A 22,171-nucleotide genomic window follows, 5' to 3' on the forward strand; every position below is an offset into this window, starting at 1 on the left:
AACCCTAAACCCTAAACCCTAAACCCTAAACCCTAAACCCTAAACCCTAAACCCTAAACCCTAAACCCTAAACCCTAAACCCTAAACCCTAAACCCTAAACCCTAAACCCTAAACCCTAAACCCTAAACCCTAAACCCTAAACCCTAAACCCTAAACCCTAAACCCTAAACCCTAAACCCTAAACCCTAAACCCTAAACCCTCCCAAAACCCTAAACCCTAAACCCTAAACCCTAAACCCTAAACCCTAAACCCTAAACCCTAAACCCTAAACCCTAAACCCTAAACCCTAAACCCTAAACCCTAAACCCTAAACCCTAAACCCTAAACCCTAAACCCTAAACCCTAAACCCTAAACCCTAAACCCTAAACCCTAAACCCTAAACCCTAAACCCTAAACCCTAAACCCTAAACCCTAAACCCTAAACCCTAAACCCTAAACCCTAAACCCTAAACCCTAAACCCTAAACCCTAAACCCTAAACCCTAAACCCTAAACCCTAAACCCTAAACCCTAAACCCTAAACCCTAAACCCTAAACCCTAAACCCTAAACCCTAAACCCTAAACCCTAAACCCTAAACCCTAAACCCTAAACCCTAAACCCTAAACCCTAAACCCTAAAAACCCTAAACCCTAAACCCTAAACCCTAAACCCTAAACCCTAAAACCCTAAACCCTAAACCCTAAACCCTAAACCCTAAACCCTAAACCCTAAACCCTAAAACCCTAAACCCTAAACCCTAAACCCTAAACCCTAAACCCTAAAACCCTAAAACCCTAAAATCCTTAACCCTAAACCCTAAACCCTTAGCCAATTCTAAATGACAAATTTTCTTAACATGATTCGCATATATCCTAACATCTTCCTTCTTGTTTATGCAATTGAATATGAGGCTTTAAATGTTATATATAGTACTAATAAATTACCACCTTTACAAAAAAATCGGGCTATTGCGGTGGGTGCTATTGCGGCGATTCCACCCGCTTGCTATGCATTGTCACAATAGTTCATTTGCGGCGATAACAAAAAACGCCGCTATAAACTTGCCTTTTAGTTGCGTTTGAGGTTTATTGCTGCGGGCAGAAAATCGCCACTATATGCAGTGAGAACTTGTGTCTATTGACTTTTACCAGCGGGTTATGCCCGTCGCTATTATGGCAACCTGTAGTGGCGGTCATTAAGCACTGCTATTTGGAATGAAGTAAAACGAGCTCATTGAACTTTTTGCGGCGGTAGAAATGCTGCTATTGGGAATCATTTAAATCATAATATATGCGCCTTTAGTGGCACTTTTAACCTCCGCTATAGAGTTCCCCCCCCCCCCCACCCTCCACAGCCTGTATTAAAACCACTATATTTTTTTTTACAAACCTATTACAAAGAACCTGTAACTAATTAACACAATACCACAAATGTAACTAATTAACAACACCACAAATGTCTCCAAACTAACATAATATTAACATCAAAATATATTATCAAATACATAATAAGAGAAAAGATGTGGTCCTTTCTACACAACATTATATTAACTACATACATTGTCTATAACTATTATCATAAAATTAACATAGGAAAGATGTCCTTTGTACACAGAAAATTCTTTCAAAGTGTTTCAAAATAACTTTTCAACATTTGCAAAAAATGTGTTTGTTCAAATGTGGTGCCTTGTACACCAAATGTCCTAAGCATAAAATTTAAAAACTGGCTGATTGATGGGATGCAGCTGATGATTTTTGGAGAGTTGGGGATTGTAGGATCAGAGAAACTTCCTACATATAAAAAAAAATAATAATAATAATAATAATAAAAAAGGCAATAATTAGGACACAACAATATAAAATATTGGAATCCAAAATTTGCTTAATGCATGAGCATTAAAAGGGAAATTTGGTTTTTCAAAGGCTACAACTACAATATGGAAATCACAATACAACTATCAAACACCTTAAAGTATAAACTCAATTTCTACAATGCACCAATCACAACATGCCATATTTTAGACTACATCCCAAGCCAGCCTTGTAAGTTGTTAGCTCATGATAGAGGAAACTATAAAAATTGAAAAGAAATTTTCATATTTCACACTGCAACTTAATCCAGCCTTGTAAACAATTTCCTTTTTCTTTTTTACATATAGCCTTGTAAACAAATCCATGTAAAGGTATTAGACTTACAAGTCCCATGTATAACTTTGAGTGCCTATTATTCTTTACAGTATTGGGTAAACTTGCCTAGCTCTTTGGGTAAACTTCCAGTCAAAGCATTTTGATGCAAGGCAAGCAATTCTAGGCCACTGATATTCCCAATTTCAAGAGGAATCTCACTAGATAAACGGTTTTGCGAAAGGATCAAACTGGTAAGATTCTTAAGTTTTTGGAGCTCCCTAGGAAAAGAACCTTCTAGCCTATTTTGTGCCAGTCCTAATACCTCTAAGCTCACACACTCACTAATTTCAAATGGTATTGGACCCGAGAAAAGGTTTCGACCTGCTATGATAATCCTAACCTATTTCAACTTACTAATTGAAACAGGAATTGAGCTAGTGAGATTATTACTATAAATGACAAGCTCCTCAAGAGAAGTTAAGTTTCCAATCTCTTCAGGCATTCACCATATATGTAATTCTCACACAGGTAAAGCTTTCTAAGTGCAATCATTTTGCTGATTGGGGTCAGAAATTCCCCATGAAACCTATTGGTGCAAAGATCTAGAATCTCCAGATTATGATAGATAGCAAGATCTTTAGGAATGGGACCAGAAATAGAATTTTTGGAGACATTCAACTCAGTTAAATGAGTAAGATTACAAATGCTTGGAGCTAAAGTACCAGACAGGTCAAAGCCAATGAGATTGACAGAAGTTACCTTAAATCAGTACAACCTATGCCAACCCACGTATAACTTTGAGTCACAAGATCACAAGTAAAAACTTACAAACTTGAATCTTCACAAAGCCCTATGAATTACAAGAAAATCTTTTAAGAAACTAGAGTGATCTCTCAAAATATCTCTGTGTGTAAAATTAGTTCTTTGGATATGCACAATGTCTTTTTTCTCAATAAAGCTCCCTAGCCATGTATGGATGAATGTACATGAAGTTAACCATTAGAAACCCCAAAATCAAAATCATTAATGCCAACTTGACTGCATTGTGAAGTTATTTGTTGCACCTGTTGAAGCATGTGAGCCATTCTTTGCTCCATCTTTTCGAATTGGCTAAGTCTTTCCTTCATTTCATCAAAAGCGGACAATTTCTCCTGCATCTCAGCCAAGGAAGCCTTCAGTTGTGCAATGTAAGGTTGAATTTATTCAACCATCTAATTGGCTTTATTACGTGCCAAATTTGCTTGTAATTCAGCATTTAGTAACCCTGTATTTAGGTGGGATTGATGTAAGGGTAGAGAGTGAGATAGAGTGAAGTTTGCTCAAGAGTGTGCAAGAAAACAGAGAGTCGCGGCTGGGACTCGCGGGTGTCTCGCGGCTGCAAGCCGCCAGAAGCACACATGTGCCAAGCATGCTGGAAGATGAACAGTCATGCTAGCTGGAGCACTACAGGACAAAACAGGACAACTGGCCATACGGTTATCTCGCGACTGGATCTCGCGACTTAGTCAAGCCGCGAGGTCAAGCCGCGAGCCACCCCTGTTTTGTAAAAACCTGACGTTTCACATTCCTCTCCACTCCAGTATAAATACCCCTATTACCCACGATTGAAAGAGAGCTTCCAGAGAGAATTTTGAGAGAGAAACCCTAAAGAAAAACTAGATTGATTCACACACAATCTATACCTTAGAGACTCTTCAAATTCCTCAACTCTCTTCCTCTCCATTGTTAAATCCTTGAGAGGCATTATACCAAACCAGGTTCTCACCATCATCATCATTGTGAGACTGCTGTTTGGATTTCTGGGAAGCAGTTAGGAAGGAGCCAATCTACATTGGTTGATGCTACGGTCTAGTAGCGGAATCCGGTAAGCTAGAAAAGAAAAAGGTTCGGCGCAACCTCGTTGGAGCAAGAAGCTTGGAGGGCTTAGGTGCACTGGGTAGATTAGGCTTGGAGGGTCTATTGCTGTCCTTGTATCCCAACTATATTTTCTAGTGGATTGATTACCGCTTGGAGGGCGGCGGAGAGGTTTTTCGCCGAGGGCTTCGGTTTCCTCTTCGATAACACATGGCGTGTTGTCTTTGTATTTGCATCTTCCTTCCTCTCTATCTTTGCCTTTTATTTATCTGCTGTGGATTTTAATCTGTTATGGCTTAGATAGTATTTAATCAATTTCGTATGATAGCATATGTTAAGTTTCCGCACACTAGTTGTTTGACATATTGCTTGAATTGATTAAGTTGTAATTTGGGGGTCTAAACGTTCAAAGGTGTTTTTGTACACGTTTTTGAACTTTCAATTGGTATTAGAGCAGGTACACTGATATTGGTTTCATTACCATTGTGTGATCCTTGACTCCCTTTTGAGATGGATAGGTCTCAATCCCTAAATGCACCTCCATATTTTGATGGTAGTAATTATGCTTTTTGGAAGGTTCGAATGAGAGCTTTTCTGTGTTCTATTGATGAATCCGTTTGGGATGCTGTTGAGATTGGTTGGACCAAACCAGAGGCAGCCAAATCCACATGGGATAAGGCAGCACTTGCTGCATCTAATGCTAACAGTAAAGCACTCAATGCTATTTTCTGTGGTGTGTCTCCAGATGAATTTCACAGGATTTCTCATATTACCGTGGCCAAAGAAGCATGGGAGATTTTGGAAACTACCTATGAAGGCACGAAGAAAGTAAAAGACACTAAGTTACAAATGCTGATCACTCGGTTTGAGGAGCTCAAAATGAGTGAGGATGAGTCTTTTGACTCTTTCTATGGGAAGTTAAATGAAGTTGTTGTCAGCAAGTTCAACTTAGGGGAGAAAACGGAGGACTCGAAGATTGTAAGGAAGATCCTTCGATCATTGCCGGAAAGTTTTCGAGCTAAAGTGACAATAATTGAAGAGAGCAAGGACCTCGATGACATCAAAGTGCAAGAGCTGGTTGGTTCTCTGCAGACTTATGAGATGTCGCTGCCCAATCAACGGAAGAGTAAATCTCTTGCTCTAAAGACCATTAATGAGAAGGTGGAAGATCAAGACTCATCGGGAGAAGATGTGGTTGGCAAAGATGTTGCATACCTTGTCAAAAATTTCAAAAAGTTTTTGAAATTCAAAAATAATGGCAAATTTGATGATAAAAGAAAATTCCAAAGTTCTGGAAGGGAGAAAAGGGAATTCAAAAGGAAAGATGGAAAAGAATCCCAACCTACACAAGGTGTCACTTGTTTCGAATGTAACGGGCATGGACACTTCAAGAAGGAATGTCCGAATTATTTGAAATCGAAAGGTAAAGTGTATGCCACGACCTTGAGTGACTCGGATTCGTCTGACTCAGAATCTGAAGAGAGCTGTGATGGAGAGGGGAACTATTTGGCTTTTATGACTATTGCTCATGTTGAGTCGTCAGATGAACTGAATCTGCTTGTGCAAGACCTTGGAGAACATAGTGATGATGAATCACTAGGAATTGTTGAAGAGTCGGATGCTGAAGAAGATGGAAGCACAGCAAATCTTCAGGAGAATTACAACTCACTCTTGGAAAAGTCCGGGGAATACACAAGGGTGGCCAAGGCTTCCTTGAGAAAAATAAAGAAGGCTGAGGAGGACTACAAAAGTCTCCTAATCCGATATAGGGAGGCCAAATGTGAGATAGAAACTCTGAATGGAGAGTTGTCCGAAACTTACACAAAAGTAAGATTTCTTGAGAGTGAGGTTGTGCAAGCAAATGCTAGAGTAGAGAGGGTCACCACCAAGAAGCTAGATGATGTTATCTCATCTCAAAAGAGCTTTTCAGACAAATCCGGATTGGGATATACCGGAGGAGGTAGTTCGTCTGGAAATGTCAATAAAGAAGTGAAGTTTGTAAAGGCTAAAGATCCAGTTGTAACTAACCTTACTGGTGAGAAGCTCAAGGTGGAGGAGAAGAAGAATTTGGTGAACCAACGGATGTTAAACCCTCGCAATCAATTTGTAGGCAGATCTGAATCTCGTGCCAAGTCACGTCCTCGACCACAAAGAGGTCCTAGAGGAACTTATGTGTGCCACTACTGCGGACTTCAAGGGCATACTCGACCAAATTGCCAAAAGCTGAGAGCAAAGAATAGTGCAACCCCTCAAAGGTCAGGAGGACCTAGAAATGAGAGAAGAATTTGGGCTGGAGATCAATCTAGAGATCAGAATGGTGATCCCAGAATGATGAACGTGATGAAGATGATTGGTGCATTCACCAACTGTTTGGAAAGCTTCTCATGAAGGTTTGAAAGTCCTAACTCCCGTACCCAATCCTATAAGGAAATCACCCCAAACGCAAGTGACGTGAGGGTGAATAAGGGTACTCATGCATAAGCATTACAACATGTCCATGCATTAATACTTCCTATGCTTTGTGACTATGTTTGTTTGTTTTGCTTGCTATTTTTGCTGTTTTGATTGTTTGCTTGTCTACTTGTGAATATATTTATTTTCGTCGTATCAATCTTTTTGTTTATTGTGTCAAAAATCCAAAAACCACATAAAAAATTAGAAAATCAAAAAGCTTGATTGACTTGTTGAGTTTTGTCTCAAAACTTGTTTTGCCTTGTACCTTTGTGCTAATGGCTTTGTGCATTTTCGAGCATTGCTTGTTTTCATGCACTTATATCACTGTGGGAAAAATCTTGAAATCTTTGTGATTGTTGTAAATAGATCTTCAAACTTGTCATGAATGATTAGTGAATGGTTTTGTTGATCTTGAGACTTGCATAGACTTGTGTCTATATTTCTTCCCACTCTTTATTTTTGTTTTGCTAAAAAGAGCTCACCAAATGTAAATCTCCAAATGAAAAGAGATATTGAGCTGCAAAAGCCTGTCGCACATTCTAGTATTTGACTAGGAAAAAGGGTAAGCGACCTTATATTGAAGTGAATGTTCATTCAAAAAGCCAAAGGCTTATTCATTAAAGTGAAATATCATATATCACTCTCACAATGAGAGGTGATTGACTCAAAAGATCAAAAAGATCAATTGTTGTGATTGAAAGTGGAGTCAAATGTAAAGCTCCAAATCATGTTATCAAGTTTTGTGGGAGGTCATATATACATACTTCTATAATTGAGATGGGTCACATGATCTAGTGCTAATTGTGTATGCCTTGATTGAATTGATCATTGAAGCTTCACATTAGACGAAGGACTATCTCATTGTTGATATCCACACACAACACACAAGTTTATGTTCAATAAATGCCATATTCATTTGTGTGATTGTACTTGATAAAATGTGTTTTCACATGCTCAATCTTTGTTAATTCAAGCACAAAAAGATTTTTGAGTGTTTTAGGTGTTTTTGGAAAGTATTTTGTTTGAAAAATCTGAAAATTTCAAAAATCCAGTTTTGCCCTGTTTTGGCGGCTCAGTCGCGGGTATGTCAAGTCGCGAGCCTCAGTCGCATCTTCGCTGGTCATTTTTGGCGACTTGTTCGCGAGTGGAAGGTCCAGTCGCGAGGTTCACTCAGAGATTTTCGCGGCTCAGCTCGCGACTTACTCGCGAGTAGACCTTCCAGTCGCGAAAAACACTTAGAAAAATTTTCAAAATTTTGTTCTTGAGTGCTTTGGCGGCTTGAGCTGGCGACTGTGTGGCAACTTAATCCAGTCGCGAAATTCGCGTGTTTAGGCAAAAACAGGAGCAGTTTTAAAACTTGTCTTCAGTTTTCCCTCGAATATTTGTGACTGTTCATCTTCTCCCTCCCAAACACTCCGTGCTCCCATTTCCAACCTCCATTGTTGCATACTTGTAGCTCAAAATCTTCAAGTCACAGGTATGGGTTTTCAGTTTTGCACTCTTTTCTACTTGATTTTGTGCTTTTTCCCTTTGATCTTTCGCATATATTTGTGATTTAGAAATGGGTTTGTGCTTCGGATTTTGCTCCTTGTTCATGCTTAGATTGCGAATGTTGCTGCTAGAATATGATTTATTCTTAGTTGTTCCACTATTACTCTTCATTCTGTGCTTAGCTATGTGATTCTCTGATTTTAACTGAACTTTGAGCTGTTGAGTTGTTTCAAATAGTTCCTTTTTGGGCTGTGAGTTTAATATGCTAAATATGCCTGCTCTTTTGTGTTAATCTTTTGGGAGCATATGTGTGCTTCACAATACTGTTTATGTGACATGTCATTTTCCAGTTTTTGTCTCATTGACTTATAACTGCCTTTAAGTTAGTTTCTATATCTGATGCGTTTATGTGTATTTCCTATCTTAGGCTTGCTTTCCCATGTGATTGATCTAAGTAGCTTGTGTTTAAATGCTTCAAGTTCATTTGTATGGATGATATCTCTTTGATAATTACATGAGACTGACTTGTTTTACACATATATTGCTCTGTACTGTTGTGGCCTCTTCTGATTGATCACAGATGGCTCCCTCACCTCCTAAGAAGAAAACTCCTGCAAAGAAGGCTGACAAAAGGTTGAAAATGGATTCTAAGCTATTTAGGTCAGTTCATCATTTTGAGAGATACAGGGATAACTTCATGAGTGCAGGAATCATTCAAGAAAGATTTGTAGATTTGGAGGATTTGAGACAAACCTTTATCCCAAGTTGTTTTGAAGGAAGAGGATGGGAAAAACTTCTGAGTGATTTCCCTGTAGTGTGTGAACCCCTGATTAGGGAATTTTACTCAAATGCTGTGATAAAGGAGAATGAGTTAAGTTGCTGGGTTAGAGGTAAAGAATTCATTTTGGATGCTCATGTCATAGATGATGCATTAGGACTTGAAGGATTAGATGATGAGGAATTTATCAACTACAAGGATAGGAGTGTCTCCATTGAAACAGTCCAACAAAGGATAGGTGGGCAGAGAGAAGGAAAATGTTTGAATACCACTGCCTTTCCAGTGGACATGAGGTGTCTAACAATCATCATGATGTTTAACCTCTATCCCATTAAGAAGTTGACTACCATCAATTGTGCTAGAGCAGTCTTTCTGATGGATCTCAGAGAAAAGAACTTCATAGACATAAGTTCCCACATATATGACACCATTGTGGATGAGACAAGAACAACCTCTAGGCCAAAGTTGATCTTTCCCAGTTTGCTAATGAGGATTTTTAGAAGGAAGGGTGTTCCTATCCCACAAGACATCAGTCCCATGTCCACACCTTCTGCAATTAACAAGCTTACCTGCAAAAGGATAAGTGTTAGGCTTCCAGGAGAAGAAGATGAAGGTGATGAAGGAGAAGGTGTCCCAATGGAGACTGAAGCAGAGGCAGCAGGGCATGCATCAACCTCAACACCCAGGAGGAGTGGCAAAAGACCCAGAGCATCAACTTCTTCAGATACACCTCCAGATGCTTTCCAAATCATTCTGGAAAGACTTGATGGGATCAGAGAAGTCCAGACTGAGCACTCTGAGAGGATGAAAGCTATGCAAGATCAGATTGATGTTTTGTCTGCAAAACTTGACAGCTTCACCACTCAGCCTGAACACTGACCCTTTGGCCATTCCTGTCAAAAAGGGGGAGATGTTTCTGTTGATAATGTCATTGATGATCGATTGAGAAGCAGAAAAGCAGCCCTTAAGGGGGAGTAATGTGTTGAGGGGGAGTCATGTCAAACTCTAAGACTTTGTTTATATATATATTTATGTTTGAAAACATACTCTTAGTGGTTTTATGGGTTTGATACTCTATGTTTTTGGTGTATTGTTTCTAACTCTTAACTTATACTCTTGGTTTAAAGTTTAATATATTTTGATGATGTTATTCAGGATGTTTGTGTTGTGTACCCATGTGCTTGTGTAAGCTTTTAGGGTTTATGTCTTTTGCATAGTTTGTAGGCTTTATGGTATGTACCTTGCTTAATGCAGCCTTTATGCTATGTTGAAATCAGTACTTTAATCTAAATGGTATGCATTTTGGTTTATGTACTGTCACTCTTGTGCCCTTGTAGGATTGTTCCTAGATGCATATGACTTGTGTGATATGCATTGGTTGAGTGTTGAGCATACAAGTGTCTTGCCTTGTGCTTGTTAACTTGTATGTCCTTGTGTTCATTCCAAGTGTGAATGAGCACTGTGATCACTACCTTGTGGTGTTCACTTAGTTGATCAAGCCATGGTTTGTTTCTTAACTCCATCTTTGCTTGATCACTTATTGCCTTGTTTCATATGCATTTTATAATTTTCTGCTTACAATGATCATGGTGTATTGTTGTGTTTCAGGAGTATCATGTTCATATGATTCAAGTGCTTCACAGCTTCTAGAGTTAGGTGTGAGTGAGTTTTGTTCAACTGTTCCCAACTCACATGTTAAGTCTAGAGTCTGTTTTAGGGTTTTGTCACGGAATAGCCAAAGGGGGAGATTGTAAGGTTGAATTTATTCAACCATCTAATTGGCTTTATTCCGTGCCAAATTTGCTTGTAATTCAACATTTAGTAACCCTGTATTTAGGTGGGATTGATGTAAGGGTAGAGAGTGAGATAGAGTGAAGTTTGCTCAAGAGTGTGCAAGAAAATAGAGAGTCGCGGCTGGGACTCGCGGGTGTCTCGCGGCTGCAAGCCGCCAGAAGCACACACGTGCCAAGCATGCTGGAAGATGAACAGTCATGCTAGCTGGAGCACTACAGGACAAAACAGGACAACTGGCCATACGGTTATCTCGCGACTGGATCTCGCGACTTAGTCAAGCCGCGAGGTCAAGCCGCGAGCCACCCCTGTTTTGTAAAAACCTGATGTTTCACATTCCTCTCCACTCCAGTATAAATACCCCTATTACCCACGATTGAAAGAGAGCTTCCAGAGAGAATTTTGAGAGAGAAACCCTAAAGAAAAACTAGATTGATTCACACACAATCTATACCTTAGAGACTCTTCAAATTCCTCAACTTTCTTCCTCTCCATTGTTAAATCCTTGAGAGGCATTATACCAAACCAGGTTCTCACCATCATCATCATTGTGAGACTGCTGTTTGGATTTCTGGGAAGCAGTTAGGAAGGAGCCAATCTACATTAGTTGATGCTACGGTCTAGTAGCGGAATCCGGTAAGCTAGAAAAGAAAAAGGTTCGGTGCAACCTCGTTGGAGCAAGAAGCTTGGAGGGCTTAGGTGCACTGGGTAGATTAGGCTTGGAGGGTCTATTGCTGTCCTTGTATCCCAACTATATTTTCTAGTGGATTGATTACCGCTTGGAGGGCGGCGGAGAGGTTTTTCGCCGAGGGCTTCGGTTTCCTCTTCGATAACACATCGCGTGTTGTCTTTGTGTTTGCATCTTCCTTCCTCTCTATCTTTGCCTTTTATTTATCTGCTGTGGATTTTAATCTGTTATGGCTTAGATAGTATTTAATCAATTTCGTATGATAGCATATGTTAAGTTTCCGCACACTAGTTGTTTGACATATTGCTTGAATTGATTAAGTTGTAATTTGGGGGTCTAAACGTTCAAAAGTGTTTTTGTACACGTTTTTGAACTTTCATGCAACTTCGTCGTCCCTTGATTGACTTAATCATATTCGAAGGTCCGTGATAGCACTCTTGCTACTTCGGCCACTTGGGCTTGGACCAAATCCTACCCCACGAATACGGCCTTTGCACTCCTTACCCATAACTTTGGCAAACACATCATCCGGTGCCCATGCAATACTACCACTTATGTCATCTAATTACAGTTGATTCGAAGGTTCAGCCAACAACTCCTTCATTTTATCCTGATATTTGGGTTTGAACAAAACAAAATAATTAGAAATTAGCAACATCATTTGATTGAAGACAACAAAAATTACATTGAGAAGCATACACAATGTAATGAATACAATGTAATAGATCTCAAATAAGCTTTAGACAGACAAAAAAAATTAAGATTTACTACATTACCCCAACTGGTACCAATTAAGATTTGCTACATTACCCTTCAATCCTGATATAGCTTTAAAACATAACAGAACACATCTCAAATACAACTTATCAGAATCACCCCAACTGTAAAAATCATTGTGTCATCCCATATATCCCAAAATTGATGCTGGATATCAATGCCAAAGAGATGACAATATTATTTTGTAGTCTCAAAATATATACGTTATTCCAATGCAATGTGGCAATTCATATTATGCTCCAAATAATGGAGCAGAATAATGAGTATATATCCACTACAAAGCAGCAATGACAGTGCAAAATTTGCTTATAACTTTTAATAGATCTTTTAATTCACAGTACATTTCCATACATCATTTAGAGAACTAACATAACATGATAACTACTAATTGGGAATGTTTTATTCAATTATGTTCAAATCCTATGAATCATCTCTTCACATTTTTCAAGAGAATCAGATTATAAATATATATATATATATATATATATATAATTCAAGGGAATCTCATTATTAGGCTAATAAAAACTAAAAAGAAGTATCTAGAATGTTTTCCCATTTGATTCAATTATGTCACTCAAGATGGATTGCTCTATAATTTTTAGGTCCTGGAGAAGAACAAAAATCCATTTCTTATCTTTCTCATAGTTCCAACCCCATCTTCCTTATATATCTAGTAAGTCTTTCTTGTAACTATTCTTTTCTGTCAAGCTTCAATACTCTTCCCCTTTTTCTTCACCTCTGGATCTAACCTACATTAATAACCCATCAAATGGAGACCAGTACAGCAAAACCTATGTAAATCAACTTTTGCATTGTCTTTATACACAAAATGCATAGACACATGCACCAAAAAAATTCCATCACTTAAGCTGCCAACCACCAAAAAAATTCCCAGTTAGATTTTTTCACATGCACCTACAATTGTAAAAGTTGCATATCGAATAGAAGAACTTTTCCATACATAGGAAAAAGATTTGCAAGAGATTACTCACCATTTTTTCTTTCACTACTACATTAACTGCGGATCCATCTTTACGAGTATGCAAAATTGAATATAATACTACACGCTCTACAAGATGTCCATCCACTTTTGCCTGCAATATGAACAACATATTTATGTAGTGATTCATATTGGTTCCACATAAACTTAATATAAGTGAAATCATTTAAAAATTAGTCATAATACTTATTACCTTCTTTGCAGCGTGCACGGCAAAGTTGCATGAACCACCAGTATGTAAGTCATCCTATTTAGAACGACAGTCCCTATTCTTCTCTAACTCTATCTACAAAATTATGGAATCGGAGAATACCATCAAAATAACAACTTTTCACAGATGAATGGCATGAAAATTTCCCTAAAATCTTACAAATTTATTCAAATTCAACAGCCAAGGACACTAAATGACAATGTCAAAATGCCAAAAAAAAAAAAAAAAAAATTGGTGATAATGTTTTAACTAGGACTAATTTTGTTATATGAATATTTGTTATTTCTAAAACTACAATGCATCTCAAATATTTTTAATAATAGGGTTCAGTAACTACTTTTAAAATAAAACTGTTGTGATTTTATGGCAATATTCAATGAAAAAAGTTCAAAAACTATTAATCATAGTAAAATATTAGACAGGCTTACAATGTAAATAATTTGAACAAAAACAAATAAAAAGAAAATTGAAAGGGGTTCAAATATCCCCATTCCATTTTTTTCCTAAGTCTCTATATATATGTCCCCGCTGGTTATATGACTATCTAGGAATAGTTTACAGTAGTTCCAAATACTTAGATGCATTTAGTCTTTCCATGGATTGGTTTCAACAAGTAAGACCATTAGCCAGGTAGGGGAAGAACTAAAACAAAAATTTGAAACTATATCTCTAAAGACTATCAACCTAAAATGAAACTACATAAATATTAACAGCCTAGCCAAGTAGTACTGGTTCAAGTTTTACATATCACTGCACCTTACACAAGAAGTATTGTCATATACTAATAAGAGAGAACCCACAAAACTAAATCAAAGAGACTACATAGATATCTTTCATGACCAAAAAAATACATACCACTGCATCCTTAGTATACCAATAGTCAACAAGAATTTCCCAATCTTCTGGTATTCATCCCCTGGGTTGGTTGCTCTTCACCTGTGCTTTGTTTCTTATATGCGGTATGTAATGAGCCGTTTTCAGCCTACACTTGTGATCCCTCTAAGCCTTCCCAATTTTTTGTAAAGTAAATGTCTTCAACCCAACATATGCAATAGGATTAGTAGGGATGACATATTTTCACTACAATCAAATAGTTGAGTTAGCAAATTACAATCAAATAGTTGAGTTAGAATTAGAACGGAAACAAGCATGCTAAAATGCCATAATTACAAGTATTATAAGTTCCTAGTTTACCTCTACAAGATGCCAACACTCTTCTTTAAGTTCTGCTGGCACATCCTTCCAATCCAGATATTTTATTTGGCACATGTGGGGTTTCCGCGCAATCATCCCCAAGAAACCAATGACAGTCCTCACCCCTTCATCAACCCACTAATGCATACTATTTAGTGGTAACTCAATTACTTGGTCGTCGGGAAGATCCCAAACCTCCAAGTACTTGTTTCGCCCGCGATTTCTATGTACAGGTGGCTACACATTTGAAATTTAAAGGAGACAATATCGTTAAAGTAAGTAAACCAAAAACACTTCCAACAAGAAAACCGAAATACGTTCTTTCTTCTAGAAATCAAAACAAATCCTAAACACAATCTTAAGTTTTCTTTCTTTCTTTATTCATTTATTTATTTAGAGCAACGTGTAGCACATATACACCAATAGTTGCACCAGGCTCTGTTAGTAATTTTTTGAAGTATATGGAAATCTAAAATTGCAAAAATGACTTTGAAACACAAGTAATACACCAAGTGCATTTATTGAAAAATGAAGTATATTAGAACATACCAGAGAGTTACTATCTCCCTAAATTGGTCATAATGATATGGAAAAACTAAAAGCAGAGAATTATATTCACAAAATGGGTTGTTTAAGAATTTTACATATAAAATTTTAACCTTTTAATTGACAACATCAAGCACCTACCCCAATTTTACAATTTTAAGTAGCTTCTTAGATATAGCAAAGCTTTTAGAAGCAAAATACTTAAGCTATGTGGTGTCACAATTATATTAATTTTGTTTCAAGTTTTGAACCACCCCATTGAACCATCTCAAAGTAAAGGGGCTGAGACTTGAGGGAAACACTTTACACATCAATGCATCGTTGTGAGTATGCAAAGACATCATTTGAATATAATGGCTTACATGTTCTACTGGGTCCATTTTTCCATCGTACAAATTGAACGGCAGCCGTGTAAATCTACTCGGCATAGGTGCCCTTTCAATGTCCCTAAAAAATGGAAATCGTGCTGCTCGACGTAATGCGCGGCTCATAGCGTCTATGGATGTGTTTCGAGGTCATCTCTCCTCTGGGGAAATCAAATCTTGGTCTGCATATTCTCGTGAGTGATCCTGGTGCTAATGAGACCCGGAATGATGGGACCCTGCTCCATGGTGATCCTCGGCACTAGCTGACCTTTCCCTTCACTCCCCGTAGTCCCTTCTTTAACGCCTACCCTTCGCTTGCAACTCCATATCCCTCACCAACCTACGAAGATGCTCAAGTTCCTCATCCCTTTGGTCGAGCTCTTGATCCCTTCTATCGAAACGGTCGCGCTCTAAGGCACCGGATACTATCCGGTACATTTGAAACAACCCATCTCCGAGTCTAGACTACCCTTCCTCCTCATGTTCCCTATCCTCGCGCCTTTTCTACCTTCTTTCTTGCCATGTGGATCCCATGAAGACCTCCCTGAACCACTTTTAGCATAACTCCTTGGTTAACCCCCAGACATTTTCCCGTGTACGTCTTGATTGAACCACAACTATGTAGGAGATTCCCATAGACGGCGCCAATTGTGCGTACCCAAAATATGGTTATTAGGCTTGACCTCTACTTGGGCTCATAATCTATTTGTATTATGGGCTTTGGATTTCCTACCATAGGTGGTTCTATGCTCGGCAACTCAATTACGCTCCAATTTGCTCAACCCTTCTCTTTGCCTCACAAAGTTGCTCCGTTTCTCTCTTACAGTGACTACTCTCTTTTTCACAATGCTCTCTCTCTCTAGAATTGCCAATCACATTTCCTCATTCTCATCTCTTATTTATAGCTCAAGATTAGTGGAAGAGTTATGATTACTTTTGTGGTGAGTGGGAAAGGAGGTCCAATGTTATTATCCTTAAGTGGGTGTTTAGTTGAGAGTGGGAGACAGTAAAAGTGGCATTGGATCTGATTCCCACATTATAAGATCTGTCCGGTAGCGATACTCCCCAAGCAATACCGAGCATTTGGGGACACACCTTCATGTCATAATGGCTTCATTATGGTTTTTGGGCTTTGGATGGGCATCAAGGCTTGCCTGGGCCAAGTACGTAGGCCCAATAGTACACACAACCACGCACGATGTCCCGAGGCCCAAAGCCCAACGAGTCCAAGGCCTTGTACACGTGGCATCATTGTGATGGGTTTTATGAACAATGGGCTTGAGGGGAAGTAGCACCCTGTACAGTTTCCATTTCCAATCATGGTGTTTTCTACTTACTGGTATTGGTCATGTTCTCTCTATTTGGCAGGCTGTAGAAACAAAAGTTGGAAAGTTGGAACTTTTTCACTTAGTGGGAGACAATACGGTGTGTTGGACTTTGCTCCTCTTACTCTACTTTGCTTTTTTGTTTAATCATTTTATTTTATTTTTTGGATATGGGTTTGCATTAGAGAGTTTGAATGTTAAAGATGATTACAATTACTTTGTATTGATTTTGATGTTAAGTTTGTCTCATAATTTCACTATATCAATTATGCTTATATACTGCACTGATTGCATTGGCAATAATCAATATTAGTTAGGTTTCATCAATTCCATCTTGAGTTTGACCCAACAAATGTGGGTATGTGTCTTGTAGGTAAAGCATTGCATGGGTTTTTGAAGGGAAATTTGTCATATTAAGATGAAATGGTGCAATTTGTCATCAACTCACAAGTAAAGCCACTTAACAAATTTTTAAACTTTCTATGAAAAATTGTAGTCCCACATTTAAGACAACTTCTATTGTTATGAAAAAAAAAAATTATATTCACCATTTTTCCTGATTAACATATTAACATTATTAAAAATTTATCTATCAAAAATAGAGGTTAGTGACTCTTATATCATTTTTTTTCCCCCTAAGAGGAATGAAAGCTATAATTGTTAGTGCTTTAAATAGTGTTGTTCATCTTTACGGAATCAGATCTCATACAATTAATAAAATATATGTTTCATTCACTTTGTTAAACTTTGTTTTAGATTTTATTTCAATTCTATCATAGGAGACTCTTAAATTGACATGCAACATATAGTATATTATTAATATCACTGATTTCTAAGCATTTTATGCATTTGTTATGCATTAAGAGCAATTTTGGAGAAGCCCCACTGGTTTCTTGTATTTTTAAAAAAGATAAATGAGAAGAAGTTACCAAATGAAGAAATCATTAAGTATTATTATTACTACCATTGATGTGGCATGATTTCTGGACATTTTCACTATTTAACAACAACAAAAAAAAAAAAAAAAAAAAAAAAAAAACAAATCGCAGTTTTGGAGAAGACTCATGTTTCTTGTATTTTTAAGAAGATGAAAGAAAAGAAGTTGAGAATAAGTTACCAAATGAATATGAACCATTATTTATACCTAAAGGATTATAACCCTTCAACAGGCACCTTTTCGTTCAACCTTTTTGTTCAATAGGCACATTTTTAATAAAGAGGCATCTTATCGTTCAATAGGCACCTTTAATATATATCCAATATGAAGGGTTATGACCTTTCAATAGGTACCTTTTGGTATATCCAATTTGAATGGTTATGACATTTCAATAAACACCTTTTGGTATATATTACAACTTATCTTGTATATACCTATATATAAAACACAAACTAAATTAGAGGCACAATATTATGTCTCTTATTCTTTCTCACAAAAAAACTAATAAACAAAACAACATTGCTTCCCCCCCCCCCCTCCTGAAAATCATCCAGTAACTATTTCCGTGCATTATATGGTTTAGCGACTAGTATATATATATATATATTTATAGAAGTTTTTAGTGAGAAAAATAGAAAAAAAAATTGAGAATTGTTAATATGGCAAATTGTTAGTGGTAATTTAAAAAATAATATCATTAGCTTGCTAAGATGAGAACTAGTACAAGCTTGCTAATTTAATATGTGTGAAAAGTTTGTATCTGATTTGATTCTCTTTGTTGATAAAATCACCTCTCTCTCTCTCTCTCTCTCTCTCTCTCTCTCTCTCTCTCTCTCTCTCTCTTTTTATATATATATATGTATGTGTGTGTGTAGAAGAAAATGAAAATTGTGGTCAAATTTTTCATGTATGTTACATTATTCTTTTGATGAGAAAAAGAAAAAGAATCCTTGTGTCAAATTCTTAATATATTAATTAAGATCATTATCTGAATTTGTTTTTAATAAATTGTAAGAGTAAAAATGTCCAATTTACTTATACATATAATTTTCTCTTTATTTTTTTTCCTACCAAGTTTCTAGACCTGTGAAAACTTGACTCAATCCGAAGGAAGAATATCCAACATGAACTTGAAAATTTTGAACCAACGTAAAAACTAGAATACAAAATTAATATTGGATGCTTATAGTATTTTGGTACCTCTTTTTTGCTTTTTTGATGGAATTTCATTATAGCTCATTTATCTGAAGATAAGATAGAAAATGACATTCCATTATTTATTTATTTTTTAAAAACTTTAGATTTAAAGTAAATTGACCAAACCTAACGTCTTTGACTTGTCGTCTTGTCACTCTTGTGATGCATAATTTTCTAGGAAATTTCTCTCCTGAAGACTTATGCTTTACGCTTAATACTTGTACTGCTCCTCTTGCTCACCTTTCCTAAGCAGATCTAAAAACAGAGAGGATGATCAGAACTCAGTTGTAAGTTAAAAAAAAAAAAAACCAAATGATTTCTTTTTCTTTCGTAAGTTGTTTGACTTTGTTTTTCTTCTCTCTTCCTTTGAAGTTTGTTTCCTGACTAAGAAATTCAATTCTAAAAGTAAAGATTGATGCATCATCATTTCTTAGCTATGTTTTGCTATAATTCTTGATGGCAGGCTTCACAGTGGGTTAGAGTTGGCAAATTTCGCGGTGAGCCTTGATGTCTTGCACGATGCATGGACTGCAATTTGGGACCTATACACAGAAATCAGTCAAAATGAAAGACCATCTTCCGCCGTGATACCCAAAGTTTGTGAGCTACCAAACTGCACCATCATAGTTTTTTTCACTTGGCCTGCTAATAGCAAAGACCGTGTTCAAGGAAATGGAGGAGGAGATTTTGTTTTGTCATCAGAACTTAAGGGGTCTTCTCCTAACTTCGATTTCATATGCACCAAATGCAACCCAAGTTTCTGCATAAACGAACATGCTTTTGAGCTTTTTGAGTCTATTTTTCCTCTGCTCCCTTTCTTGAAATCTAAGGTACCTCTATATGCCTGAAAATAATATCTCCAGGCTAAAGGATCGGGTATATATATAAATATATATATATATATATATATATATATTTCTATAAATAAATAAAAAAATCATGGATATTTGAGATTTCAGAAGTATTTTTTGTGATGATTGATATTTTATTTTATTTTATTTTTTGGTTGAAGTTATGATATTTTCCGATATATTGATCCATAAATCCAATATATTTCAGATTTTTAAAAATTTTTTTGGCAATCTTTCACATACTTTTGTTCGTATTCTTGATGCAAATTTAAAGATATTGATATGATTTTTTGTTATCCACACCAAGATGTCACGAGATATTGATCATTATGCAATTTTAAACCATTCACTCTGTTAAATTTCTCTGTTCACTATCTTATCATCATTATTGGCAAGTTATTATGTAAGATTTATATCACAATGCAGATTGGCAGTTTCAAACCATTAATTATCACTGGAAACTCTCTGGGAGGATCTGTTGCCTCTCTTTTCACCATTTCGCTACTAGAAACACTCAAATTTTCATCCACCAAACGCCCATTCTGCATCACTTTTGGTTCACCCCTTATTGGTGATGAAGGCCTGCAAAAAGCCATATCAAGCTATCAAGCATGGAACTCTTGCTTTTTGCATGTAGTTTCTGACCAGGATCCAGTTCCTAGAGTCTTAATTAATGGTTACAAGCCTTTTGGCACATTTCTCTTATGTTCGGAGTTGGGTTGTTCTTGTTTTGAGAACCCTCAAACCATTTTGGAGTTGTTGATGGCAGCCTATTCAGGGAGTCCTGAAAATCAAGATCCTAATAAGGTTTTTGAGTCCTATGGAACACTTGTGGAACATCTCAACCGTAAGGTACTTTGCAAGGATGCTACAGATCATGAGTCGTTAATTGATTGGACTAAAGGACCATTACGGGCAGGCATTATTACACAACTTGCAGCAATTGGACTGATGCAATTACAGGTAACTCAGTTACAATTCTTTTTGGATCGTATATAATTAGAATGCTTATTTGAGCTATGTCATTTGTATGGAACATATGTGTTAAACCTAGACAATACACGAAATAGAATAATGTTAAACCCATGTCATTAATGAATGAAATGCTTACCGATTAAGCATTAACAACTAACCAAAGCCTCTAAGGTTTCTTACAAGGATAAAAATTACTACAATTTGAAACCTTTGTCTTTGCCCTTGTGATCTTTCAAAACTCCCCTTATCATGGCCCAACTCATTTTTACATGTTATTGCAGCAACCGCCAAACGTTGACATCAACATTATCATTACAAAGATAGAAAGTGTGGCAAAAAGTGAGGCAATTTTGAACTCGTGTTTTGTTAATCCCATCAGGGGGTTGAATGAAATTAAAGTGTATATGGCCTATTTTGAATGGTATAAGAAGAATTGTAAAGAAAAAGGAGTTGGATACTATGATGCATACAAGGACTCGAATAATATTTCTGATATTGAAGCCGAATCTATTAAGCGTTCCCTCACAACTTACTGGAATGAATTGGTTGATCAAGAAGAGAAAAGGCCTCGGACAGTAGGAGCGTCCCATCGTACCAATTCACTCTTTGGGGGAACAAATTACCGAAGGATGATTGAACCACTGGACATAGCTAATTACTACAACGCAGGCAAACAAGACTACATAAATAAAGGAAGGTCTAAACATTACATAAACTTGGAGCAATTGCTGAAAGAAATGGAGAAACCTTCAAGTGGTCCAAATGAAATAAAGAGACAGAATATGGTGTCAAGTCTGACAAAGGATTCTTGCTTTTGGGCTCATGTTGAGGAGGCCCTCATTTCATGCAAAGTGTTGAGTAGCAAAGGATCAAGTGTTGAGGAGAAAAACTCTGCAAAGGAAGAACTGTTTGAGTTTGAAAAGTATGTATTGGATTTGATGAAAAATTATGCAGTATCACCTGAGATTTTCTTACCTAGGAGCAGCTTCATGAAATGGTGGGGAAAGTATAGAGATATTATGGGAACTTCTTATAGTTCAAGTCTCACTAACTGGCTGAAGAATGACAACAATTACAAGGCATATGCTAAAGGCTGCCTAGATATTCCTTAAAGTTTTGTATGATAGAAATTTGCATATTTTAATATATGTGTGCACTTCCCTTCAAACATGTGTGGTATTTTCAAGTCATTACCCAATAAGTTGTAAAATGAGAACATCATCTTTTCAACTTTTTAAAATTTTATATTATATTATAAATTTTTCATGTCTTTCTTTTGCTATTTTTGGGTTGGATATTTGGATGTGAGAGGATGAAAACACTTCTAGTCATCATTATTAAAGGATTTTTTTTTTTTTTTTTTTTTTTTGGCTTTGTTTATTCTTCCCTCTTAAGCAAGGAAAGGCCACACTATACCATTGGAGGATTAATTTCAGAAGTTGCACTTCTTTGTAGAATGAAGATGTTAATATTGATCTATGCTAAATTCAATAATAATATTAGTTTTAGATAATGTATAATTGATCTTAAGTTATAAATTTTTAAACTTAATAGATTTTGAATTCATTAGGAAGTTATATTTATTAATTTAGCCATAAATGTCTTTTTTTTTTATATATATATTTCCA

At 36.7% G+C, this 22,171-nt stretch overlaps 1 protein-coding gene across 1 annotated transcript; it reads left to right on the top strand.

Moving 5' to 3' along the window:
* Nucleotides 1–18,857: 18,857 nt before the first annotated feature.
* On the top strand, nt 18,858–21,828 carry LOC115989147 (senescence-associated carboxylesterase 101-like). The gene is made up of 4 exons (XM_031112808.1): nt 18,858–19,004; nt 19,181–19,547; nt 19,995–20,531; nt 20,825–21,828. The coding sequence occupies exons 1-4, from the start codon at nt 18,988–18,990 to the stop codon at nt 21,653–21,655; spliced, it is 1,752 nt and encodes a 583-aa protein (XP_030968668.1). The 5' UTR covers nt 18,858–18,987; the 3' UTR covers nt 21,656–21,828.
* Nucleotides 21,829–22,171: the final 343 nt, after the last annotated feature.

This window comes from Quercus lobata, chromosome 5 (assembly GCF_001633185.2).
Source record: "Quercus lobata isolate SW786 chromosome 5, ValleyOak3.0 Primary Assembly, whole genome shotgun sequence".
NCBI lineage: Eukaryota > Viridiplantae > Streptophyta > Magnoliopsida > Fagales > Fagaceae > Quercus > Quercus lobata.